Source organism: Lynx canadensis, chromosome C1, assembly GCF_007474595.2.
Source record: "Lynx canadensis isolate LIC74 chromosome C1, mLynCan4.pri.v2, whole genome shotgun sequence".
Lineage (NCBI taxonomy): Eukaryota > Metazoa > Chordata > Mammalia > Carnivora > Felidae > Lynx > Lynx canadensis.
In genome coordinates, this window is record NC_044310.1 from 183,227,524 (window position 1) to 183,255,402 (window position 27,879).

The 27,879-nt window shown below is 42.4% G+C and overlaps 1 protein-coding gene across 4 annotated transcripts in view; it reads right to left on the reverse strand.

Annotated features, from left to right (window-relative positions):
* ANKRD44 (ankyrin repeat domain 44) overlaps positions 1 to 27,449 on the reverse strand; it is a 325,303-nt gene extending 297,854 nt beyond the window's left edge. For 3 of the 4 annotated variants that reach the window (XM_030326794.1, XM_030326793.1, XM_030326796.1), the window contains exon 1: positions 27,238 to 27,448. In XM_030326794.1, coding sequence (XP_030182654.1) covers positions 27,238 to 27,264 — 27 coding nt within the window. In that variant the 5' untranslated portion in view covers positions 27,265 to 27,448. Of the gene's footprint in view, positions 1 to 27,237 lie in introns of all 4 variants that reach the window. The other variant, XM_030326795.1, reaches the window with a different exon arrangement.
* Between the last annotated feature and the right edge of the window lie 430 nt (positions 27,450 to 27,879).

Genomic DNA, 27,879 nt, shown 5'->3' on the forward strand with positions numbered 1-27,879 from the left:
ACCACCCTAAGAATTTGGTCCTCCCTAGGACTTAGGGTTTATGCTATACTTCTGTCTCTAAACCATCTTATTTCTCTTCCTTGGTGTCCAATCACTGCCCTCTCTTTTAACCCTGGGCATGTGACAGGTCTGCCAATTCACTCTGTCCCTAGGGCTGTTGAACAGCTTAATGAGTGTTTAACAGAAGAATCATAAGAGGCGATTGCTAGGTTGGAAAAAATCACCCTGGGTCCCAGGAGGCTATGTGCAGTTTACAGACAGGAAACCGGCAACAGGGAAAAAAAAGATTAGTGTGAAGAATAAGGGGGCTAGGCTCCCCTCCACCTCAGCAGCAGTGCCTCCAAGAAACAAAAAGGAAAGCATCTGGCTAGAATGTGGACCGAGACTGCTGAGATGGGAAAACTGCACACACAACAAAAGCACAAAGGTTTGCAAAAGGCACAGTTCGCTCCCCATCCCCCATCACCAAGAGCTCAACAGGAACGCTAGCTGTTTGCACTCAGCACATCTGTTTTCAGTTACCTGTGCCTGAACCACAAACTCAACAGAGAAATGGAGAGATTTCGAGCTGACTCCACGGTTTAAGGTCGGTTGGGGCAGATTATGCAGAGGCAGAGACGGAGTGTGGAAGCCTTCAGCCACTGCTGTGCCATGTTCACGGTCTTGACAGGCCACACCAATGACATTTCAGTGGGCCAGGAACTGTTCTTTCATTGCCTTGACTGCTGAAAAAGTTAAGAGCTGCCAAGGAGTATCACTATCGCTTGATAAACACAGCTACCCATGTTAGTCAACCACTAATTAACAGGTTAACTTACAATTAACAGTTGCATGTTACCAATCCATTCCCAACGTATTTATCCTTTCTGCTTCCATTATTCTATCTTGCTACTATCTTCCTAAACCTCTCCAGGTAAGATTATGTTTTTCCTTATTGAAAAAGTCTTTGACTACTAGAATCTTCTCTACATTAATTCCTAAGCCCTGGTTCTGTTCACAACATGGGCTCTCCAGGCTCATAAAAATACTTCCAGGAATAACATTCCTTTCCTTTCAATGAATTGGGGATACAGCATATTGTCCACAGATAGATGCGGCCGAGTGGGAAAGACAGTCATTAACAGTGTTTTTCCTTCCATAAAACCCACCACATTTGGTGCTGGAGTTAAGTAAATACAATCTTGATATCACTGAGCTACTTTTTGGAATAGCACAATATTGGAAATCTCTCCATACCAAGATCCACACCCCTCCCTTTTCAGACATTGCCCTGGCCTACATAAGCCTGGTACAGTTGCCAAGCTTTACCTTCCCCCGACCCTTACTGCCCCTTTATTGCTGTAAACACAGCTGCAAGAGAGAAATGTAATTTTAAATATCCACTTTGGTAATAGGGATCCCAATGACTTCATTGCTACTTGAAGCGTTTTTTGAGAAATTGTTACCAATTATTAAAATATATATTTTCTTGACAACTATTGTCATCCAAGTACTTAATTTGTTGGGCTTTCAATAGTTGAGTTTCCATTATGAACACAATTCTTTTGTAGGGAAACATTAAATATTTACTATAATTAAAAAGGCACATCATGCTAGTCATTGTTTCACTATTAGTTCTTATTTGAATTGCTTTATATGGAAACACAAAGATTAATACTGAAATGTCAATACAGACTATATCTAGGGGCTCTGCCCAGAGATGTCATGAAATATACTGGACTCAAGAAATATTTATTGAGTGGAAAAATGAATTGTATGCCATTCTGTTTGTTCCTAAGGGAATTCATCATAATGGGCTTTTTAAATTGATTAGGTCTTACTGTAAGGAAATTTAAACAGTATAGTTTGGTGTCACCTGGGCTGTGTCAGAGAAGGGTAACCAAGTTCTGAGACAGGGGTCGCCAAACTCTCCCACCAGTCTCCACGTGGGAGAAACAAACCTGGGTGAGGGGGAATCTGAGTGACACTTAGAAACTTACACAGAAGATACTCTTCCATAGAAGTATTCCAATGATGTTTCCCTCTCTTAAAAAAAAAAAAAAAAAAAAACCTACCAAGAGAATTATAAGAATAATTCAGATATAAAACAGATATAGAGCACCACTAGTTAACTTGCCAAGTAATCATCTGAAAGCTGCTATGTTTTTAATTCATAAAAGCAGAGGCCCTAGTGTGTTCTCTGCATAGAAAAGTAGGGGCTTCTCTCACTGATCATCCATCTGGCTTCTCCTCTTGCTCAGAGAACTTACCCACTTCCACCATTTTACCCACCATCTATTTTAATTACTGCTCATTCCACTCCAACTGTTTCATCTTCATTCTCCCCAGATGTAAAAGGAAAACTCTCCCTGGATGTAAAAGGAAAACTCTCCCTGGATGTAAAAGGAAAGTAAAAAGGTGGGTTCAATCCCTCTCCTGCAAACCTGCTAAAATTCCCAATGTCATGCCTTTTGTCTTCCCGGGGTGGTCCTTGGATCTGCCCCACACACCCAGGATTCATCGTGCTCCGTCAAAACCACTCCATCATCCCCGCCTGGAACTCTCTGAACTGAACTACCTTTATCCAATCTTCATATATGACTGAGCTCAGTTTAGCATTCAAAATACACACACACACACACACACACACACACACACACACGAGCAGTAACAGTCCCTCCCCATGCCCCTTCAGCCTTTCTCCAATGCCTCCAAGTAAAAACATTCCACTGGAAAACATGGTAGACGTTTTAGTGTCTACAATTGTATCAGAATCATTTTATACGGTGTTAGACAGAACACTGATTTAGAATTAACACTGACCAACAAGTATCATGCTGTAGAAAGTTTACCACAAATTGAAACAAGATTTAAACTTTCCTTCCACTGCTGGGAACAAAATGAGGGAAAGTTATAAGCAAGCAAGTAGCAGTTTCAAATTCCCAGGAGGCTTTTAGAGTAATATATACATTTTAAATTCCAAGGAAAAACTTTGCCTGCATTTCTTTAAAAGAGGAAATACCAGTCAAACTACACCCCATCACATTATCCCTCAAAATACAGTTAGCAAGTTAGCAACATCATTTCCTCACTTTCCAAACACATCTGCTGCTAGATTCAGCAAAAGACTTACTTTACATCCTATTGCTGGCTTTGAAAATTACCAGCCTCAAAAAAATTTGATGTGAACTACCTAGGGGTTGGTGCCTTATACAAGGGCTGACAATGGTTTTCCGGTTTTAATTAAGCAAAGTAACTCCCATTTCGCCAAGAGGAAGAAAATGAATTGACTGCAAGACAGTTATCTCCAAAAAAAAATGTCCAGGATGTTGTCTCCTTGCTGGATTGAGGGGTACAGGCAAACTAAAGCTAAGATGCTTTCATATAATTTATACTATTGAAATATCTACATTTCTCTGGAGAAAATAAAGTAACCTCACATGAACAAATGTGTAACATGTTCATTTCATATAAGATCAATTCCCAAAGTACCTCCAAACATGGACAGACATTAAGAGATGCAACTCACTTTAGTGAAATGCATTTACAAACAACATCAAAGAACTGCATGAAGAGAATGAATGAAAGTCCCTTGGGCCTCTGGGAGGCTATCAGGATTTCTCTGAGCTTTCCCTGCAATTTGTTCTAGAGGTTTCCAACTATCATTCCCCCAGAATATCCATATCCTACGACCAGGTCCGAATTGCCTTACCACGAAAACTGAACAATGGAGTCCTTTTCCTAATTCTAAAAATAAAAAAATAATAATAATATCATCATCATCATAAAATGATATATGGCATTTACTCTTTTGTATTTTGTAACTTTCCCATTAATTTCTCTACAACCTTAGCAACCTACCACCACAAGATCTCACAAGAAATTAAGGCAACGTGTGGTCAAAAACTACATGTGTATTTAAATGAAATCCTAGAAATGATTCCTTACACAATTTTAAGTTGTTAAATTTTAAGATATAAAGACCAGCAACACCCACAATAGAAATCTATTTTCTGCTAGTGAAGCAGGGCCTTTTTCATAAGACAGAAGTGGTGAAATTTCAGTTTTGTGGCACTCCAAGAAATGTGCATCTCAAAGCCCACCCAGGAACTTCACATCCTGAGTGAGTTTGAGTATCACCCACCAGCCTCTAGCCAAATCCCTCAATCCTTCTACAACACATTCTGCAGGAAGTGATGAAAAGTTAAGAGTTTGAGTTACATAAGGCCTATGGCCCCTGGTGAGTCACATTGCAAAATGTCCACCAACAAGTTTCACAAACCCTCCTCCTGTGAGAATGTGGCTGGGACCATGGAGGCTAAGAGTTAATCAATGGAGCAGGTCCAATGCCATAAAATGCTACCTGCGGCATGGAGCTCCAACCTATTCCTCTTCTGGGTCATGATCCATACACAGCAGCCCTGCCTGTGATAGAGCAACTGGAGAAAACGGTGCAAAGTGTGGGAAGCCATGGGTTAAAGTGATTTGCTAAACTATGGGAAATAGTCTAGCTGGATGTTGGAGCTTTAATGCTTGCTTGGCTCTAATGGAGCAATGACTCCCGCTCCTCTCTCATAAACATGCTAAGTAGATTTTTACTTTCACAAGAACCTACACCCTTCTGTGGCTTTATGACTTACTTCCACCACCAAGAGTCTCTTACGCTATTAACAGCCTAGTGTCACAGCCCTAAAGACTTGGACTGTTTGTTAGTCTCGGGCATGCCCCCTTCACAAGTTCCTGCAAAATAAACCCTGGTTAAATGGATTATAGAAAAACAAAAAGGAGAGAACACAAAAACCCATGTATGGCTGATAGAGAACCTGTACAGAGCTTTTAAAAAATCAATAAAATGATGGGGCGCCTTGGTGGCTCAGTCAGTTAAGCGCCGGCTCAGCTCAGGTCACTATCTCATGGTTTGGTTCGTGGATTCAAGCCCCGCATCGGGCTCTGTGCTGACAGCTCAGAGCCTGGAACCTGCTTCAGATGCTGTGTCTCCCTCTCTCTCTCTGAGCCTCCCCTGCTCATGTTCTGCTCCTCTCTGTCTCTCAAAATTAAATAAGCGTTAAAAAAATGTTTTCAGTCAATAAAATGACATAGTATCAGATTCTGATAAAAAGAAGAGATTTTAGTGTAGTCACTTCTGGGAACCCTCTGCCAGCTTCATCACTGAGTACCAGTGCAAGCAATTCAACCATTCCATCTCCCACATGAAAAGCCTGACCCACAGCTAGCTCTGGGAGAGTCTGAGAGTACTAACCCCTTAATTTACAAAGTAAAATGGTAAGCTGACCCGTTCTGCACAAGGGAGAGAACACTTCCATTTGACCACTGCACCTGGTCTATATTTGCTGCTCTACAAGAGTTCCCCAATGGCACCATTAAAGCACATTATCCTTTCTAAGCATCTTTGCCTCAATAGATTCCAGTTCCACCTTCCACCTGAGCCTGTTTCTATTTAATACCAGTTCTCTCAATTTGAAAGCAATCCCTTTTTATTTAATCCAGGATCTCCCAAAATGCTATCAAAATGGCAACCAAAGTTGACTTAAAGAATTCTTTAAGGAATTTCTAAGGACAGAAAAAAATGTCCTTCTACTTCCTCCACCTTGAATTTTTTTTTAATGCTTCTCTTTGCTTCTCCCAGAAATATCTAAGCTGACTTTAAACAATGCAAAGTACTTTTTTGCTTGTGAAGCTGAACAAGTTGGTTCCCATTCAAACTGTTGGAAAATACCAAATTTTGATAAGCATGAAAAGGCCACATAATAGAAACTCTCTGAGATTCATTGAAGTTCCCAAATTTTCTTATCCTATTATATCCTTTTTAAAAAGAATCTATCCAACTACATGACTTTGTGGAAAAAGCAAAACTATGGAGACAATGGAAAGATCAGTGGCTGCCAGGACCTAGGTGGTACAGAGGGTGAACAGGCAGAGCACAAAGGATTTTCAGGGCAGTGGAATTACTCTGTATGATACGATAATGGCAGATATATGTCATTAAATATTTGTCAAAACCCACAGAATGTACGAGACCAAGAGGGAACCCTAACGTATACTATGGACTTTGGGTAATAATGATGTGTCAGCGCAGGTGCGTGGATGTAACAAACGCACCCCTCTGGCACTGGGTGTAAATAGTGGGGGATGGAAGGGGTGAGGTGGGGCAGCGAGTATAAGGGAACTCTGCACCTTCTGCTCAATTTTGCTGTGAACCTAAAACTGCTCTAAAAATAAAATCTATTTTTTTAAAAAGGATTTTATACTACTGGATGCCCTATATACTCTAATAGCTACCCCTTAACTGAAAAAAGGAGGCAGAAGAGTCAAGAAAGAGGTTAAATCTCCCGCAGCCCAAAAAGGAAAAGTGTAAGAAAAAGCCACGGTGCTGTAGGGCCTGCCTTGTGACGTCACAGAATACTTGGCGGAGGATGCATGTTTCTGTTTGGTCTGGAGCTGAGCAAGAGAGGAACCAGCAATGCTAGTCATCAGATCCCAGCATTCTCTTCGCAGAACCATTTTCAACGCTGGTGAAGCACTGCAGCATTGCACAGAAAAGCCAGACAGATCCATTCAACATACACGTGCAAACGTACATCACTCTGAATTTTTTTTTTCCACGTTTTTTTTTTTTTATTTATTTTTGGGACAGAGAGAGACAGAGCATGAACGGGGTAGGGGCACAGAGAGAGGGAGACACAGAATCGGAAACAGGCTCCAGGCTCTGAGCCATCAGCCCAGAGCCTGATGCGGGGCTCGAACTCACGGACCGCGAGATCGTGACCTGGCTGAAGTCGGACGCTTAACCGACTGCGCCACCCAGGCGCCCCTCACTCTGAATTTTATATCCAGATACTTCACCTCGTTTTTTGTAAAGTAACTGCCCAGTAGAATATAAATTCTCAATTTACAAAATCAGGGGACGTGTTAGCCAATTCAGGAATTAAACAAACCAAAGTTGCTGTCAGATGTACTCCTGCAAGCAACTGGTTTGTCAAAGATCAGGTATAAAGCAGGATCTGGGTCTTCAAATATAAGAAATTAGCTTTCTGAGGCGCCTGGGTGGCTCAGTAGGTTAAGCATCCGACTTCGGCTCAGGTCATGATCTCGCGGTCTGTGAGTTTTGGAGCCCTGCGTCAGGCTCTGTGGTGACAGCTTGGAGCCTAGACCCTGCTTCAGATTCTGTCTCCCTCTCTCTTTCTGTCCCTCCCCTGCTCACGCTCTCTCTCTCAAAAATAAAAACAATAAACATTAAAAATTTTTTTAAAAAAGAAGAAATTAGCTTTCCAATACATCAAATTCTAATTAAATTTTAAAATCTAATGAGGAACACCATTACTGACATCCTGCTATTACTCAATCAGTTGCACAGAGTGAAACATAAGGAGGGCACGTAGAGACCTGATTCAACATGCCCAAGAGGAAGTCTTCATGAACACCAAATAAAGCTTCAAAAGTTGCAGAGATAAGCTGCCCAAATATTCAAACACACAAAACCAACTTATCATCAAGTATTGACATATTATAATTGTCCTGAAGAAACACAGAGACCATGATGGGGCTCCTGGGTGGCTCAGTCAGTTAAGCATCCGACTTCGGCTCAGGTCATGATCTCGTGGTTCATGGGTTCAAGTCCTGTGTCAGGCTCTGTGCTGACAGCTCAGAGCCTGGAGCCTCCTTCGGATTCTGTGTCTCCCTCTCTCTCTGCCCCTCCCCAACTCATGCTCTGTCTCTGTCTCTCTCTCTCTCTCAAAAATAAGCATAAAAAAAAAAAGAAACACAGAGATCATGAAAGAAATGTTAATGAATTAGTTAATTAAAGGCTAGTTAATTTACAACATGTTTAACTGAGAACATATATAAAGACCTCTACATATCCCTCCACCTTACCTTCAAAAGTTAAAGTTTTAACACATATTAGTCTAGTTTTTCAAAAATGCAAGCACAGCCTTCAAAAGCAATCTGTATTGCCTATGACACTTGACTACTGTGTCTGTCATTCACACTTGAGGTGACCCAGTGACCCATATTTGGCCAACTGATGGGGCTACAGGGGCAGGGGAATGCAGGCCACCAGCTGTGATGACATCAGCCCATCCAACGTTGCCTCTCTAGAGTAGTGAGCTTTACCCAGGCGGCCTTGGACCCCTGGAGCCCATGAAGACTTTGCAAGAGGTTTGCAGGCACGGGTTATTTTGTGGGTATCACGTTCCAGACCTCCACTTCCATATGTCCACATTGCTAAAAGTCATGTGTTTGTGGCTGAGGAATCACTCTGCTGTTGTTTCCCATTTTTCTCTTCACCATCTTCCCTCAAAAAGTAGACTTACTTCTCACCCATTCTGATTCGGACCAAGGGAATTGTCCCTAAGGTGTAAAAATGTCTGGTAGAGAAAGGGCACGTTCAAGATATGTGAGTCAGGAGAACTTCCTTTAATTCACACCTCCTTTCCTTCCATTAACTTCCTTTATCATGAACTAATTTAAACCAGGAAACAAAGCCTCATCAAACAATCAAGAAACACACCTCAAATAAGAATGTCTAACTTGTGCATGTTTTACTAATAATTTATCAATCTTTGGGATATATTTATGTTTTGATAAATAGTAGTATAATAATTATTACAAAGAGAAACTCAATCCAGGAATTTATATAACTCTAAGCACCTTAGGATCATATTTTTATTGCAAAGTACCAGAGGATAATTGGGGCTTTTTAAATGTACTATATTTGGATAAAATTCTGTGTGAGGAAGTGGAATGGAAGTATTGAATTCAAGGAGAAAAGGGAACAATGTAAAATTTCCACCTATTAAGGAAGAGCTTGCTCGTGTGTTTTGTAAGTGATGATGGGGCATATCATCAAATCACAACAGCGTTTAAATTCCATTCAATACAATCCAAACAGTGATATCACCTTTTCATTTTAAAAGTCAATATTTACGTTATGCCAGGAGTGATATATATCCTTTGTACCTTTCTAACTTTATGATGGAAAACTTCAGATGTCAACCTAAAAAATGTGCAAGGGGATACATTGTTTGCAAAAACCTTTTGGGAGTGGAAATTGGGGGTAAAAACATTGCAGAGGTGCTCATAAGCATCACTAGATGGCCTGGGGTAGCCCTCCCTTCTGTCTACCCAGGATCAGTGGTGGGAAGCATATTCTGCTTCCCTTGGGCTCAACTAAACTAGAGACTTAAACCAAGAACCCACATTAACAGTCACTTCCTGGAGCACCTGGGTGGCTCTGTAGGTTAAGCATCTGACTCTTGATTTCAGCTAAGCTCATGATATCGCAGTTTGTGAGTTTGAGCCCTGCATTGCGCTCCATGCTGACAATGCAGAGCCTGCTTGCGATTTTCTCTCTCCCTCTCTCTCTGCCTGTCTCTCTCTCTCAAAATAAATAAACTTAAAAAAAAAAAAGTCACTTCCTATGTAAGTGACTGTCCCAGTTAAAGCCAGTCTAACCTCTTGCAATTACAAAAAAATAAGATAAAATAATAAGCAAACATTTCTTTCTATTTTCTTGACTGGAGAGGGAGGGAGCTGTTTCAGGTCTGTTCATGTCATGACACACTGAACTATTAGTCATACAATTCTTTCATTTTTTTTTAAGTTTATTTATTTATTTTGAGAGAGAAAGTGCAAGTGTGGTAGGGCCAGAGAGAGAGAGAGGGAGAGAGAGAATCCCAAGCAGGCTTCGTGCTGTCAGCGTGGAGCCCAATGTGGGACTTGAACCCACAAACAGTGAGATCATGACCTGAGCCGAAATCAAGAGTCAGACACTTAACCAACTGAACCACCCAGGTACTGCTCAGCCACATAATTCTTGATTGTATACATTTAACAAGGTACTAAGAAAAAAATCCACCAAAAACTCAGCAATATTTCCTACCTTCAATCCTTACATTCAGGCTATTTACATAACAAAAAATTAATCGTGTTCTATCCTTCCTGTCTTTGTGGTAAAGTTTGCAGGATGAGGAAAGAAGGTAAAACAGTAAGGAACTGAGAGTGAAGGCAGGGAAGAAGGAAACACAGCAGCAGAAACTGGCCCTAGATCATTCATTCATTCAATAGTCCTTGCTAACCTAAACTCGAGTGAACCACAGCCTTGCATACTAAAAAGTAGGGGTGCAAACATTTTCCCCCAGAAGTGAACAGCAAATAAATGGCTTAGCTCCAGCCTTCCCAAGCCACACATTAATCAAGGAGCTAAAAACGGATTAAAACCAGAAGTGAGAGGCTCCACGGAGAAACTTGCCTCCTTCCATGTAAGAAGGAAAATGAAAGTGCTCTTTAGATACATCTGCATTTAGACACATCTAAAGATTAGGCAGTTCTGTGACAAACATTCCCTTCAGACGGCAATTTCACATACTTCTCATAAAATTCTAAATAAGAAAACAGAGTACATCGTAGAGGTACTTTGGGGGTGAGAGTGTGGGAAAGCCTTAGTGTTTCAACACAACTACCAGCTACAAGTGTTTTCAAACAAGAACGAAGTTCCATGGCCTTCTGCATATCAAAAAGTTTTTCACCCAGAGGGCAACCATGAAGCAAAACCCTTTTGGCCCTGTACACAATGGGCTCTCTCTTCTAGACCAACTTTGAAGTGTGTGATACATTCTCATCTAGATAATGGAAATGATATGATACTAGACCCACATAATAATTACCTAGGCAGCAGACTTCAGTATTCTATCACAGGGTGTTTATGCAGTGTTTCAGGCTACATCCTAAATATAACTATAGAAATGACATGTGATTTTACAAGTGCTGTTTAAGAAGAGGATAGGCAAATGAAATGCATCTCAGACTGAGCAGAGAAAAACAAGATCTCTACCCCCACTAATAGTCGGGCAAACCAAATAATAACCACTCATCTCAGTTTTTCCCTCTGAAAAATGGGAATTTTACCATTCTGTTCACCTCCTGTCTCCTCCAGATTTTTATGATATTGTTCAGAAAACATTGGAGGTCTTCAGCCGGCTTAGGTACTGAGTCACTGTCAATGTTTTCTGAAGTTATACACTACATGAATTTCTTCACAAATCTTCTTTATCAACAAGTATCTCCATTAATTCCTTCTCTCTGGAGAATCAAAAGAGAAAAATGAAGCTAACTTTTAGATGAAATATCACATGTGCTGACTGACCTCCCTTCTGCCCTTTACTAACCAGTTCAAGGTGCCCGTCTTCTTCTAAGTTCAAAAGAATCTCCAGGCCTAGAAGGAGTTTTAGAATAACTCAAATCACTTTGGAAGTATAAGAGTGGGAGACAAATTCTCTTCTAAATTATAATGATGTGAACACTGGACACCACACACACACACACATACACACACACACAGACACACACACACACACTCACTCACTCAAACCCATAACTCACACAGAAATTAGCAGACTTAGCTTCAAAGAGAACTTTCTAGAATAGTGGGAAATGTTAGATAAGTGGATATTATTGATATTTATTTTTTAATTTTATAATTTCCATTTGTAGTAATTGAGTGTATCTTCAAAATGCATTCATTCAGTTGCTATAGTTGGCTCTCCATGAGATTAAAGCCATTTCCATCCCCACAGTGATCTAGAGTGTCTACTCAAAGAAACTAAAAATAGTATTTTTAGCATATAATGGGAAATCGAAAATATTAAGATTTGTTTCACTCTCAAATATAAGAAGTAAAGTTCTCCTCCCCCATCATGGCTCTTTGAGAACATCAAAAGTACATTTTAACTGTTCCTGAATCCACATCTGGAGTTTAAAAATCCAGTTTAAAAGGCAAATGATTTAAAATACAAACATATGGCTTCTTTCTCTACAGTGATTCCTAAAGGGAGAAAAAAAAGTCTGAGTACAAACAAACTATTGTTTTAAAGGGGATTTTTCCTTTTAATTAAAAACATACCAAGTAAGCTAACTAAGCCTCTACTTTCTCCTGGATAAAATAATAAAAGCAAGAATTATATTAATCTAATTAAATCTAGATCAAAGTACAGTATAGGAAATACGAAGATAACAAGAGTGTAGTATTTGATATCTGAAGAGTGTGGTCCCAAATCTGTGTTGGGGTACAGCAGGGGTTGGCAAATTTTTTCTGTAAAGGGCCAGACAGTAAAGTTTTCGGTTTTGCCAGCCATGCAATCTCTGTGGCAACTACCTAATTCCACTCTCGGGGTCCCAAAGCAACCACAGACAATACATAAACAAATGAGGGAGGATTTGCTCCGATACAATTTTATTATGGACACTGAAATTTGAGTTTCAAATAATTTTCATGTGTCTCAAAATATTATTCTTTTGATCTTTTTCAACCATTTAAAAACATAAAAACTATTCTTAGCTAACAGTCTGTAAGACAGGCCTCGAGCTGGATTCAGCCTGTAGGCAGTAGTTTGCCAGCCTCTGGGTGAGAGCCATCAAAGACTGGAACAGCTGTCAGCTCCTCTAACCAACATCCTCATTCCTTAGAGGAAACTGAGGCCCAGAGAGAGTGTAATGACTGCCAGCGTCTCACAGCCAGTTCTGGCAGAATCGGAGGTAAGAATTAGATCTCTGGAAAAGCTCACCGAAATGATAAAGCAGTGATAAGGAAATGTCCTTCTTGAGTTCCGTTCACAAAGACAAGCAGGAGGCACTTAAAACCAGAGATGTCACAGGAACCTCATTACTAGTCCCAGGAGCCCCCAATACCTGCCTTCCCACTGTGTAAAATAATTTCGTATCTGCCAGTCACTACACTGATTCAGAAGGTTCGGTATCAGCAGCAAGAACCCACAGAATGGGTCAAATAACCATCAGCCTGATTCTTTCCAGGCTTCTGGGTACATAGCTCTGGTCATTTCTTTTGTAGCTTAAATAACAACCTCCACTTTGGTTATTCCAACCCTAGAATTCCAAGAAATAAGTGTCAGTGTTGCTGAAGAGCAATGTTAAAAACTAGTTTAGAAGCAGAGTATAACAGGTGATGACTACTTTAGCTTAAAGCTTAAGAGCATCTCTAACATTCACCTTGGAAAGTAACATGGTCAGCCATGGTCAGCCTCCCTCCATTCTCAGTTCCCCCCACCCCCCTTTTTTTTTATAAAGAGAGAGAGAAAGCAAGGGAGAGGGCAGAGGAGAAGAGACAGAATTTCCAGGAGGCTCCACACTGAGTGTGGAGCCCCACTCAGGCCAATCCCATGACCCTGAGGATCACAACCTGAGCTGAAATCAAGAATTGGATGCTCAATCTACTGAGCCACCCAGGCAACTCCTCCCCTTTTTTTAAAATATATTTCTCTCTGGGGCACCTGGGTGGCTCAGTAGGTTAAGCAGTCAACTCTTGATTTCAGCTCAGGTCATGATCTCACATTTTGTTGGTTCCAGTCCCATGTTGGACTCCGTGCTGACACCTAGGAGCCTGCTTAGGATTTTCTCTCCCTCTCCCTCTGCCCCTCCTCTGCTTCCGTGCTCGCTCGCTCGCTCTCCCGTTCCCCCCACCTCTCTTGAAATAAATAAATAAACTTTAAAAAAATACATGGGGCACGTGGCTGGCTCAGTTAGTAAAGCATGAGACTCTTGATCTCAGGGTTGTGAGTTCAAGCCCCACATTGGGTATAGAGATTACTTTAAAAAAATGAATCTAAAAAAAAAAAAAAGAATTAAAACATACGCATGTATCCAATGATGTTTCACTTACCATCTTTTCAAATAGCATTCTACGGTTTTAAAAGGAAAAAAGACTCCAAATTAAAGTGACTTTTTACAAGGAATCCTTTTTCTGACTTTTTTAATCACACTTGTTTTCAGAGAAATGTATGGCTTTCTATCCTGTTGTACATTCATTCTAAACTTGAAATTTTACACCAATGTTTCTCAGAAATTCTCCCATGATGATTTTTAAAAAATTTTTTTTTTCAACGTTTATTTATTTTTGGGACAGAGAGAGACAGAGCATGAATGGGGGAGGGGCAGAGAGAGAGGGACACAGAATCGGAAACAGGCTCCAGGCTCTGAGCCATCAGCCCAGAGCCTGACGCGGGGCTCGAACTCCCAGACCGCGAGATCGTGACCTGGCTGAAGTCGGACGCTTAACCGACTGCGCCACCCAGGCGCCCCATCCCATGATGATTTTTTATGAAGACTGCTCTATCAACTATCAACGATTCTGTTCTTACACACTTCCTCAAAAAGACATGGTTTTATACTTCTGTGAAGAGGAAGTGGCATTCTTAAAAGTAATTTTCAGTTCTTTTTGACGACTTAAATCAAGAATGATTGCAAACTCCTCAGAATTTTTCAACACACATTTATTCTCCTAGATCTATCTTAAACATAAAATTCTTCTATCAAATAAACTAAATCAGTTCATTCATTAAAACCAAAAGGAAAGAAAAATGCACTTCCTAAAGTTGTAGGAACGAAAATGCTACAACTCAAATCTAAGTATGGAGATTTCACACAAGAATAAAACAAACAAAAAATTTTCTACATTTTCAATGTTGTTTAAGTTACTGATAAAAAAAAAAAAGACCAGATAAATGGTCACAAACTTAAAACAAAAAAAATAATAAAATCAGATTCCCATTGAGCTGAAATTGACCCTAGAGAACTAATCTTTAATTTGGCAAATGAACCAACCAGAAATTCAAGGACTATGTACTGAGTGTCTATAGACCAGTTGCTATACAAAGACTTTTCCCGCTGGATTGTCATAACTTCCGTGTAAAGTAAGTATTATTATACCCATTTTACATTCAAGAAAAGTTTTGTCACAATTGTGTATGAGACACTGTCAGGAGAAGAGATGTGCCTATAGCCTAGATCTGCAGACAGCAACTTAGGTATTCTCTGAACTGTGCCACTCCCATGTAATATTTTTTGGAAATTGTTCAGTGAGATGACATAACATTTTAAAGCATTGTATACACAGTAATAGAGTGCCGTGGGACTTTGATATAAGACTCTTTGCTAAAGAGCAAAGCCCCTCAAAATAAAATGGTTTCTTCTTGGCTGCTAAGAAAAGTAGCATTAGCAACTAAATGTTACACTCACCTCCTGGTCCCCAAGACTTAATTATAATGAGGCTCCAGAGCATCCCAAACTCAAGTCATCTGGCTTCTAAATTACACATGACAATATCATTTACTCAAGTTGCAACTGGCCATTTCTCAAGCCTCCGGTCTATTCTTAAATCTGCGCTCCATCAAGAAGGCTAGGGAAGGGTTTTCACACTTGTAGAAATAAACACAGATATCTCAGCATGCCTAAAGCAACACTGAAATCCTTGGGGGCCATAACCAACATTCACTTCCTGTTCAGGTAAGAAAAGGGGCGTGGCAACTCAGTCATTAAGACTGAGACCTTATAACTGCTTGCTGTTTTTTAAACCTACTCAGTTTAAATGGAAACATGGTTTTAAAGTAATGTAACATCGTGATAAGCACCAGGTGACCTACAGAAATGTTAAATCACTATATTGTATACCTGCAATTAATATATTACTGTATGTTAACTGGAATTTAAAAAGGAAAAAGTAACATAACAAAGTGATTTGGGACAACTCTAATAACTAAATTCCCCTGGACATACCTCACACTGAAATAACTGTACAAGGATAGTCAAATCTAGATCTTCAAAAAGGCACCAGAGATGTGATTTTAAGGCAGATACTCAAATATCTAACATGAGTTATGAAGGCCACTTAAACTAAGTCAATAGATGGGTAAGTTTCACAACTAATTCAGAGTTAGTTGCCTATTTAGGCAACAAAACTGGCAGAACTGTGTGCTTTCTAACAATCAAGGATTCTAACAACTCTACTGAAGACATTCTCTGAGGTGAGAGGAGAAAGCTTAGAAGGGACACAAAGAGAACAGGAAGAAGTAAACTGAAAGAAAAAAAAAAAGCTTCCCAAAAGAGTGAGTCACTAAAATATTTAGGTGCCCTGGACAAATGCTAAGGTTTTGTGGTTTTGTTTTCTTGTTTTGTAAGATAAAGACTTTCTTTTTAAACATAACCACAATACCGTATTCACACTTTAAATCTTCAAATAACCAGGCAGTATTCAAATTTCCCCAATTGTCTAACAGAAATGTGTTTTTTAGGTTTGTCTGAATCAGAATCTAAATCTATTCACTGCAGTTAGTTTATACGGGACTTAATTCTCAGTGATGTATATATTTCCCCCATCCCCTCCCTCTTTTTCTTTTTTTCTCACAATTGATTTTTTTTAAGAAATGAAATCATTTTTTTTCTATAGATTCCCAATAGTCTGGATTTTTAAAGTAATTTTTAATAAAAACTTAAAGGTTAAAAACAGGCCTTCTCCACACCTACTACATTAATCTGTCAGTGTCTTGTACCATGAAGACCATCCATCCAGCCTCTTTCAATGAAGTTCAATACTCCAGGATACATGTTTATCCACAAAATGTTGCCATAACAAGAATGTGTACAATATTCCCTTCAAGTAGGAGGTATGGTAGAGACAGAAAGACCCATAAGGTAACACCTCACCTTATGCATCAATACTTTTTAGCACAAGATAGCAATATAAATTCATTGTTCAAATATCATGCCTACACAACACATGGAAATAATGAGTTTTGCCCAGACACAATTTATGCCTCCAGGAGAGGACACGTAGTACCTATCAGAAGCCAAGTAAGAAAGATTTGTTAATACACAAATACCATTTCTATCCAGGATGCATGTTGACTATTTCCTTCCTTTCCTCTTATGCTTTCCTAGTATGAACCCCCTGCTTCAGTAAAGCCAGTCTTCAGGTTACCTGACAGGTACATGGCACATCACTCACCTGGGATGCCTTTCACCCTCATACGCTGTCTAAAATCGTTCCCTTCCTCAAGGATCACTGGACTCCCTCCAGCTCCCTGATGCCTTTCTTAGTAACTATGCCCATCTCTGGACTTCTGTAGTTCCTAAGAAGTACCCCCACAATGTAGTCTAAACCTGCACTATACCTACTTTGAGAGCTGTTTCATATGCCACGTTGTATTCAGTAAATATCTGATGTGGGCCTTCCATGCACAAGGCATGCAATACCATCTGTAACCACCACAAGCTCCATGAAGAAAAGGGCCTCCTGTGATACTACACCTGTCTCAAGAGGCCAGAAGCGTGACAGCTAAGAATGTGCACTGTGGAGACAAGCTTGCCCAGGTGTGAACCCCAGAGTCATGAGGCCCTAAAGAGACTACTTCAAATCTCAGTTCTCGTGTTCCCCATCTCTAAAGTGGAATGGTAATAGCCACTCTTTTGTAGAGACGTTGTCGGGATTAAATAACATGAAGCACGATTATTGTCTTATCTCCTTCCCAATTTGCTGTCTGGTTTCTAACTCTTCTGTTGTACCTGTTCTTATCCTTTATGGAAAGAGGGAGAGCAGAGGACTCTATCAGAGTCACTACCTTGGAGATGGGGTTCATTAAACTGACCTTGATTGCTGGAATACATAAAAGAGGTCCACTTAGCAATGGGTCTGAGCATCCTTTCCCATGATATTTAGGGTCCACATTTCCCTTTTCCTAGTGTCACTCTGATACCTTCCCTAAAAAGAAACGGAACCCCTGAGAACCAAGTACAGTGCTAACCCATCCCCACCACTGAAAGTTCAATTTAGAAAGAGGAGACATATAACCAGAAAAGAAGACAATATGAGATCTTTTATCTTTCGATGGGGAAGAAAAATTTCTCTGAATGTTGTCTGAATGGAAATCCAATACCCCAGTGTACAGATGGGAGCTCTGTTTACAATAGTATTTTTGTTTGTTTATTTGAGCACCTTATGAGTAAAAACATTTGAACGTGTAGATATACACACAGACACACATACATATTTATATCAGCCATTTAACAAATATTCATTGAACATTTACTTATGCGCCTTATACTGTTTGTAAGTGCCAAAGTTACACTAGTGAATGAACCAAGCTAACAAAACAACAAAAAGCTTTGCCCTGTTATTTTTATCTCCTCTACACATAAGTTTTTTTTTTTTATTTATTTTTTTTAACATTTATTTATTTTTGAGACAGAGAGAGACAGAGCACGAATGGGGGAGGGTCAGAGAGAGGGAGACACAGAATCCGAAACAGGCTCCAGGCTCTGAGCTGTCAGCACAGAGTCCGACGCGGGGCTCGAACTCACGGACCGCGAGATCATGACCTGAGCCAAAGTCGGCCGCTTAACCGACTGAGCCACCCAGGCGCCCCAAGTTTTTATTTTTATAAAAAGATAAAATATATGGTATAAGGGATATGTACCATGGAGAGGAAATAAAGAAAGGAGACCAGAAATATGGCATAGGCAGTTTATACAGCATGGTCAGGAAAGGACTCACTGAAAAGGTAACATTTGAGTAAAGATCTGAAAGGGGTGGGCATGTGGATCTCTAGGGGAGATGCTCACAGGCAGCAGGAACGTCAAGGGAGGACACGAGGAGACGTGGCCGGATAGGTGAGTGGAGGAGACCTGGAGGATGCCACTCTGTGACTTCAGCTTTTCCTTGGTGTCACGTGGGAGGGTTTGAGAAGAGAAATGACACGATCTGAGCATCAGAATTCCCTCACTCTGATGGCTATGTTGAGAGTCAGGTGTCAAGGCTGGATGCATTCGTCCAGTCAGAAGGCTGCTGGAATAGTCTACGTGGTGGTTTGGCCAGGTGGTAAAAAGTAGGAGACAGAGCTAAGAGGATTTTTATTGTACTGGAGTATAATATAGATTTTAAAAACACAAAAATAAAAATTTTAAAGGGTTTTCAAAGAAATACGAATTCTGACATTTTCTTTCCCAAACTCAATAAGCCATCTTGCTCAGCCCTGGGGCAAAAGCACACCTGGCTTTGGGAGGCTACTGTTTAACAATAACGGGTTAGTTGACAGGTCCCAGTTTACCTGAATCTCTACCTGGCTTTCTGTTATGACACTTCTCCTGTGCTCACTTCCTATCTTTCTCTTCATCTTGCCAGGCTTACATCGCAAAACAAGCTTCCTCCATCGACTGGGTACATCTACACATACAGAGTTGTTGACTGCACGTAGGAATTCCCTCCCTGAGAAATTCTGTGGTCACTGTGTCAACCGAATCCATTATCTGGGTCCAACAGTTGGGAAATGGACTTGTTAGACCCAAATGTTATTATGGAGTTCAATAAAACAGGATTACGGGAGAACCCAGGCCATCTGCTAAAGCAAATGAGAAAGGCTAAAGTAGGCATGAGCTCAGCACAGCTCACAATAGACAAACACAGGGTTCTGCGCCCCTCCCTGAAACCTTATACTACTTCTAGAAGTATGCTAGAAGATGCCATTCTTGGGGAAAGGACCCCTGACCTGTAGGCAGAACATGGGGTATATTTCTCAGACCTGGTCAACTCTACTGGCCACCACCACCCTGGGAGGGTAAGGGGAAAGGTAAGGGAGAGAACAGAAGTTGATGGAAGGCAGATACTTTTCAAACCAGATTCCCAAAGTTGAGAAGAGGTATCTGGGGCATTCTCTTAGAATGTTAGAGCTTGAAAGAATGCAGAGGATTCTTCACCCATGAAATCCCATGTTACAAAGAAACTAAGGCCAGGATTTGCCCAAAGCCATATAAGTATTAGAAAAAGAACCATGAGGAGGTGCCAGGGTGGCTCAGTCAGTTAAGCGTCAGACTTCAGCTCAGGTCATGATCTCACGGTTGGTGAGTTTGAGCCCCACGTCAGGCTCTGTGCTGACAGCTCAGAGCCTGGAGCCTGCTTCAGATTCTGTGTCTCCCTCTCTCTCTCTGCCCCTCCTCTGCTCACGCTGTCTCTCTCTTTCTCAAAAATAAATAAACATAAAAAAAAAAAGAAAAGAACCATGAGGAAAATCCAGGTCTTCTGATTCCCAATCTAGTGTTAAATAAACAAAAGCAATTTAATACAAAACCCTTTTTTCTTTTTTAACATTGCAACCTTTGAGACAGATTGAAACTGTGAGGAAATTTTGTATATCTAGGCCTCAGATGTTCCTACAAATCTCTTTAGTTTTACCAAGAGCTCTGGAGGCTCCCCTGGGGTAAAATGGTCTCCTGGTATTAAAGATCTCTTAGAAAGTTCCACTGGGGTGCTTATGACTCACAAGGGTGAGAGTGGGGGAATTACAGGTACATGAAGACCAAGAAATACAAGCAAGCATTGACTTAGCAAAGCCTGAAATAACCCAAAAGTGGACTATACACTTCTTACTTCTTGGTCCAATCAGCAGGGCGCTAGATAAATTTTCAGTTTCAAAAGGAGAGACAATAAAAAGATTCTTAAAAATTATGAGTATCATAATGAAAGACTAGAGTTTTGATCATTAATTTCAACCTCTTGGGCTACCAACTCTTTTACAGACTTGAACACTGATGAGAGAAAATACCTCTGAAATCAAGTAGAAGGTAAATATGTTGGTAAGAGGGTGCTAATGGAGTAATCAATAAAAGTGATGCTCTAGAAAATAAACAATCTTGGATTATCTATCAAATAGGGGGAAGGGGGAAGGTGGAAGGTGGTCACAGGGCAGGAATCAGTTCCTAAACCACTGACATCGGTTACAACCTTCTTTTGGAATCTAACTTAACTTTCTGACTTTATTGCCTGGAAAGCTAAATTGGAGCTCATCTGCGAATACACCCTCCATGGCCACATCTGTGAAGAAGACTACAGCACAAACTGTGCGCAACAAAGGGACTGAGTCACAGAGAGAGAGGGAGGAGCCAAGACACCTGAAAGACATCCAGTCCAACCTCTTCATTTTACAAATAAGAACTGGAGGCCCACAGAGGTTAATCTGACCTGCCATGGTTTGGCTAACAACATAGGCCACCTCTCCCTTATCTTATACTCATAGCAAACACTGACAGTCAGTTGTTACATTTCCCCCCATCCCTTGCTGCAAGAGCCAGAGCGCTTCTGCAACCCCTCAACCAACTGGTCAGAACTGATGTATGAAATGGAAGCCATTTTCCAATTCTGGACTTGCATAAGGTTAAAAAACAATGTTTGTAATACCTGCTCCAGTGTAAACGCGACTCGAAAGAGAGTGACTGGTCTACTAGTCACTAATTCACCTACTGTCAAGCCTAAGGTGAACAAACACAGTCTATGTGGTGTGACCATGTGTCCAGATTTACTTGGGACAGTCCTGGTTCACACCTATTTTCCCAGCTTAATATTTAATAATACACCCATCATTCTCAAAGCTGCCTCAGAATGAATAAAAATGACATGATCATCCAAATTCTACGTAACACTTAATCATCTACAATAATTATAAACATTTGTTTTCTGAGAACATGATGTCAGGAAAAGAACACTGAATCAGTTACCAGTAGGTTTCTCATACAAAAAGGCTTTCAAATAATATTAAATGCAAATAATCTTTGAAAGGGCTTCAGGGATCGCTACTGCCACCAATCTCTTATATATTAAGTTTCAGTATGGAATCTTCTTTGAGGAAAACAAAAAGGAGAGCCAGAGGGAGCGCCTGGCTGGCTCAGTCGGTAGAGCATGTGACTCTTGATCTCAGGGTAGGGAGTTCAAAGAGTTTACTTTAGTATTTTTAATTAAAAAAAATTTTTTTTTAATCTTTATTCATTTTTGAGAGAGAGACAGAGTGTGAGCAGGGGAGGGGCAGAGAGAGAGGGAGACACAGAATCCGAAGCAGGCTCCAGGCCCTGAGCTGTCAGCACAGAGCCCAATGTGTGGCTCGAACCCACGAACCGTGAGATCATGACCTGAGCCGAAGTCGGATGCTCAACCGACTGAGCCAGCCAGGCACCCCTTTTTAATTTTTTTTTAATGTTTATTTATTTTTGAGACAGAAAGAGAGAAACAGAGTGCAGGCGGGGGACGGGCTGAGAGAGAGGAAGACCGAATCCTAAGCAGGCTCCAGGCTGTGAGCTTTCAGCACAGAGCCTGATTGAGGGCTCAGACTCAAACTGTGAGATCATGACCTGAGCTGAAGTCGATGCTTAACCAACCAAGACACCCAGGCACCCTGAAAGAGCTTACTTAAAAAAAAAAAAAAAAAAAAAAAAAAAGAGAGCCATAGCTTTACAAAGTTTTAAAACCACAGGACTATCAGATCTCTCTAGCTCCTCCCTATTTTTTAAAAATTATTTCATGTTGTACTTCAACCAAAAAAAAAAATCATATTATATTGTTGAAATAGAAGTCTTTTTAAAGAATAGCTCAGTCCTGTTTCTGGCACAAACAATTGTGCTTTTTGGAGTTTATATTTACTCTCTGTTTAGAGAAAAAGAGGAAGTAAAAGCTGAAATCTTTAAAAAAAAAAAAAAAAGTACGTGCTGCTGGGTTTACACTAGAGCAGCCAGTCATTTATTTAAGAGAAGCATAAATTCAGTTTATTTGGAAAAGTCACTGGTCTAGAGAGCAGAATTGTTAGCTTTGTGGTCAAGAGAAAGATACTGATATTATCATGCAGAAAGTTAAAATTTTTATCTGGCTACTTAGAAGACTAGAAGTTTCCTTCTATATCAAGATGTCAGGAGGACTTCTGAGTACAGAGACTGACGATGGTTTTAACTGTTTCTTTTTGCTAATCTAGCTTTCTGATTTTCCTACAATGATCATAGTTTATTTATTAATGACCAAGAAAAAATTCCCCAAGCTACCAATCAACAGGTCATTCGCCAGGGTGGAGAGGTGGAGAAGCTAACAGGGTAAGCCAGGTCCAAGGCTGCTGGGAGGAGAGGCCTCAGAGGAGCTCCTAACTCTGACAGAAGTAGGTCTGGCCCCAAGAGCTAGGTGGAGTGCAGGGAGTAGGGCTAGCCCAGTGGCTTCCTCCTAAATAAGAGCAGGCATCCAGAAGTCCTACTACCGCATAGACCTTCTGACTATTAAAAGTATAGCCTTGTGGTTAAAGCCCCACCTGGGCAATCAGTGTGCCAGGGTAGGACACAGTGCTCAATCACTTAGTGGGTGTATGACCTTGAACAAGTCAATTAGCCTATTTCTGTTTTCTCATCTATAAAATAGGAATCACACTGCCACCTACCTCCTAGCATGGCATGAGGATTAAGAGGCGTGATTCATGGCAGGGCTCAGCATACAAGAAGATCACAATAAATGTAAGCCATTATTAGGTCTCTGCCAGGAAACACCAGTCCTCGAGTGCTCTCCCCAAATCATGTGACTGGATCCCAAAACAACTAAAGAAGGGCCCAAAGAATAAAGCCTTTCTTTTCCTTTCATCTTTGCTGAGGGCAGGGCTGCAGCATAGTGCCTGCTATAGACCCAGTGCCCTAGGGAGCGACAGAAGGATGGGAGCAGCCTATAAAATACACGTGTCCCAAGGCCCCACACTACGAGCTAGAAATCAAAGTTACAGGATTTCTAGTTTCTTGCCACTGCCACGGCTGCCAGCCACTGCCTTTGGCAAGGACATGGGTGACTCAAGTGTGAGCTAGGACTTGGCAAGGGGACATCTAGCCAGAAGGCCTCCAGGCAGGAAGCTCCATAAAGGGCCACCTGCTGAAACAGTTTGTCTACAGGCAGCCCTCGAGATGGAGGTGACATTCTGCTGTCACTAGCAAATTCAGGTAAGAATAGTGAACATTTCAAAGGTCCAAAACAGCTCACCATTCTGGCTTCATAACTTTGAAAAACGTTGGGTTTTTTTTTTTTGGGGGGGGGGGGGGCGGGGTGGTGAGGAGGGAATCGGAGGCAGGCTGAAGATATGACCAGACACTTAAAATCACGAGAGTACCTTAACTAGACATAAAGAGCAGCCCCCAAAAGTTCAATAGCAAATAAAATTTCAAGGAGTTTCATGGCTATCTTGAGCTAAAAGGCACTACATTTGTATGAAATAGAACTTTCTCTCCCAAACTTAAAATTACCTCACTTTATCAAAGATATAAAGAAACCTTCTAATGTCCTTCTAGGAGGAAACAATTACATTAGTATATTAATTACATAGGTGAGTGTGTTCTATGTTGCTGATCCTGGTTTGCCTAGAATTTTCCCAGTGTTAGCACTGAAAGTCCTACACCCTGGGAAACCCCTCTGTTGGCAAACCAGGATCCTTGGTCCCCCGAACACTGCAAGAAAAACGGTATGCGTTGTGTGAAGAGGAAAACAGAAGAGACACGGTTACAAATGCAGAAGTGCTAAATGTTAAGCTTGTTTGTAGCAACAGCTCTCAGTTCCTTCTCATAGTAAAAAAAAAAAAAGAAAAAGAAAAAAAGTAATTTAAATTAAAAAAACAAAAACAAAACTAAAAATCACACTTGCCTGTCCCCTTTTAAAACTCTCCCAAAACAGAGTTCAGAAAAGATGTCTCCTCCTGGTGCATGACTGAGGTGCCAGTGTGGGCTGACTGTAGAGGTGGGGACTCCCATCAACCCAATAAGCTCCTCCACCCCACTCCAGCAGGACAGGAAATGTCATCTTCTTACATTCTTTCTTTTTGGCACATTTGAAAACAAACCAAGACAACTTGTAATTCAGGTTATCAACAACAAGAATGTGTCAGGGAAATCAGGATATCAAGCTAAAAATCCAAAAGTCATGGCAAAAATCAAGAATCACCTCACAAATAGGGCATTAAAAGGTGAGGGAGGGGGGCACCTAGGTGGCTCAGTCGGTTAAGCATCCGACTTCGGCTCAGGTCATGATCTCGCGGTCCGTGAGTTCAAGCCCCACGTCAGGCTCTGTGCTGACAGCTCGGAGCCTGGAGCCTGTTTCAGATTCTGTGTCTCCCTCTCTCTCTGACCCTCTCCCGTTCATGCTGTCTCTCCCTGTCTCAAAAATAAATAAATGTTAAAAAAAAAAAAAAAAGGTGAGGGAGGAATTGAGAAGTGATTGTTTTACCAGCAGCAAAATGGAGAGTTAGGTGCTCCTCTACAAACTCTAAGGCAGAGACTCAGAGCAGGCAGCCCCCTACCCAAAGGATGGAGCAAAACTCTTGCTAAGTATGGATTTAAGCAAAGGGTTTTTAAGCCTTGATGAGGTTAGGAACCAGCGTCTAAGAATTTAGTTTCAAACTGAAAGGTAAGACTATATAAGGCAAGAAAGATCACACACTTCCTGGACTTGAAGCCACACAGAAACCTTTATTGCTCACGACTCCACCCAGCCCAGACCACCTCCTCACCCGGCCTTCTTCTGGCCTTGTCCCAAGATGGGCTGGCAATTCTTAGATGCTCCTGAGTCTTAAAACTCCTTAGACCACTTTGATGCATTTGGAGATGGAATCAAATGCAGGTTACATGACTTTTTTTCTCCATAACGATACTAGTTTCTTTGGGGAAGGGAGGAGATGTATTCCAAAACATTTTAAAAGACAAACATCTTTGAAAGTCCTACTCTGATAAATCCTGAAGAATAACTTTCTTTCTAAGACCAAGAAATACACTTTCCCCTACTGTTGATCTTGATTTAGGAGCGGATAACTTCTTGTAACCCTTTTAACACACCCAATGAAAAGACAGAGGTGTCTTACAACCACTAGCAAAAAGCACAGAAGCCTGGAAGGCAGGAGACAGGAGTTAGTTTCAGCAATACAGGCCAACAGCTGTGGTCCTTCAAGATCCCACGCTTCACTTCTTCAGATCTCAGTTTCTTCATTTAAAAAAATGAAGGACTGTCTTTAGCATCTCTTCCAACTCTAAAGTTCTCTGTGAAATTCTGTTGCGTATGTGATAATAATAATGTCCATTAGATTCATTTTTTGTACTTGAAGACTTAGGAATTAAGAGACAAGTATAGTAACTTGGACCAGCAAAGATGACATGACCAAAACAGACTAAAACTGGAAGATTGAAAAAAAGCAAATGTCTAACAGTTGTCAAAGTATGTGACTAAAAGGTGGAGAGAATCCTAATATCAACTTACACTTTTAAATGCTCTGGAACCAAAGGGAACAAGTAGATTCATCACAATTGCCAGCTGTTCTTCCTGCTAAATTTAAGGCTAACATGAGTTTTAACTCAGTGATCTCTCCTCCACAGAAAGAAAAAAAAAATGCCTGTAAATACTTAAGGAAAACAAACCAGAAATGTGACTCTCAAAGATATGAAAGCAAATCATTCTGGTGATTGATTGCATCTAAATGTCCTGGCTGGATTCTAACTGGGGACAGCAAAGCAACAAATGCAACCCCTTCAAGATGTATGAGATGTTAAATATCAAGAAATGGCATGTTTGATAGGGTGTCAAAGTCAAGACTGACTCTGTGCCAACCAGGACAGTGTTCATTTCACTATCCATAAATAAATGGCAGAAGGGAAAAAAACAAGCTGTCTCCTTTTTTCGTGAAAGAAGCTGCAGAGTTCTATCATGCAACTTGGCTGTGCGCCTATGAGTGTCAATATCCTAAGAGCAGCAAAGTCTGCAAAGGTGGGGTGTTTCCATTCCCCAGACCTGCAGCAAGGACTGTCAGCCGAGTCAGCAAATAACCCCACTTCTCCAAACCAGCACTCCAGAGCTGCCCTGTGCGGTGTCTGAGCCAGGAAAGCAACAAAACTGACACACACAGGCACAGAGAGGGTGGTTCACCGCTGTGAGTGGAGCCCCGGGACTTCTCCTCCTGGGACAGACCGGCCAGAACCAAAAGCGCCGTCTCCAAGGGACCCCATCGCGCACCACGCACACACAACCTCTGGTCTACTAAAGAGGAAGTCAGGCTGTCATGTCAAACGGATAAAGACAGCTCGACCACACAAGAGCCGCGGTCTGGGCCGGTCTCTGGCTTGGCTCGGGGAGGGTCCCAGGCTGCGATCCTTTCTCCCTCTCCATACACCTCCCTCCTTCCCGCTGCGCGGACGAGCCTCCCGGCCGCCGGCACCGGCTGCCGGAGCCCACGCTGCGCAGCACGGTAGGAGCCGGAGGAGCACCTCGAGCCTCCCCTCCCCCTGCCCAGCCCGGGCCCGCGGACAGCGCACACCCGCGCTCATCTACGCACACCAGTGCACACCCGCAGAGCAGCACCCCGGCTGCGCCTGGCGCCCGCCGGCCCCTTCCCCAGCCCCCCGGCGCGCCGCGGGCACCGAGCGGGGCGCGCAGTTCCGACGGCCCAGGGCGGGGACGGCGCAGGGCAGGAGAGCCGCAGCCGCCGGCTTTCGGAGCAGCCGGCGGCCGCACACACTCCTCCCCTTCGCCGCGAGTAAACAGCTCGCGGGCGCGCTCCGCGCCGCGCCCCCATCCCCCCGCCGGGGCTCCGCGCCGCCCCGCGCCCGCGCGTCCCGCCCGCCCGCGCCGCCGCCCCCTACCTGGTCGGTGAGTTTGAGCACTGCCATTCTTCCGCTCCTTCGCGCGCACACACATACAGGTCCCGGGTCCGCAGATGTCACGCCAGGAGCCGGGGAAGCGGAAGGGATTGCCAGGGGAAGGGAAAAAAATCTGGCTCCCGAATTTGACAGCCCTCCCCCTGCTCCTCCTCCGCCGCCTCCTCCTCCCGCCGAGAGGCTGACACTGGCTAGTGGGGTTTGCAGCCGAGCCCGCCCGCCTTTATACAGGAAGTACCGGCTACTGCCAGCCGGGCCGCCACTGACATCACCGCGCGCTGCCTCGCCGCCTGGGCCGACGCTGCCTCCTGCCGCCCGCAGCCGGGCCTCGCAGCCCGCGGCCCCCAGAGCTCGCCTGAGCCAGCGCCCGGCGCGCCGTGGGGCCAGACTGCCGCCTGCTTTCCGCGCCTGCACACTGCGCCCCGGCGTGCCGGCCCCACTGCCCTGCGGCGCCAAGGGCGTGCGCGGTTACAGAAGCCCCCCCCTCCCGCCCTGGGGCTGAGCGTGGCCCTGCCTAGCCGCATCTCATACCCACGTACATTCACGGACACAACCTGATGAGCGAGCCCGGTGGACACACCCGGAGGCGCAAGAAAGGCTGCTACTCACAGGCCACCAACTTTAGCT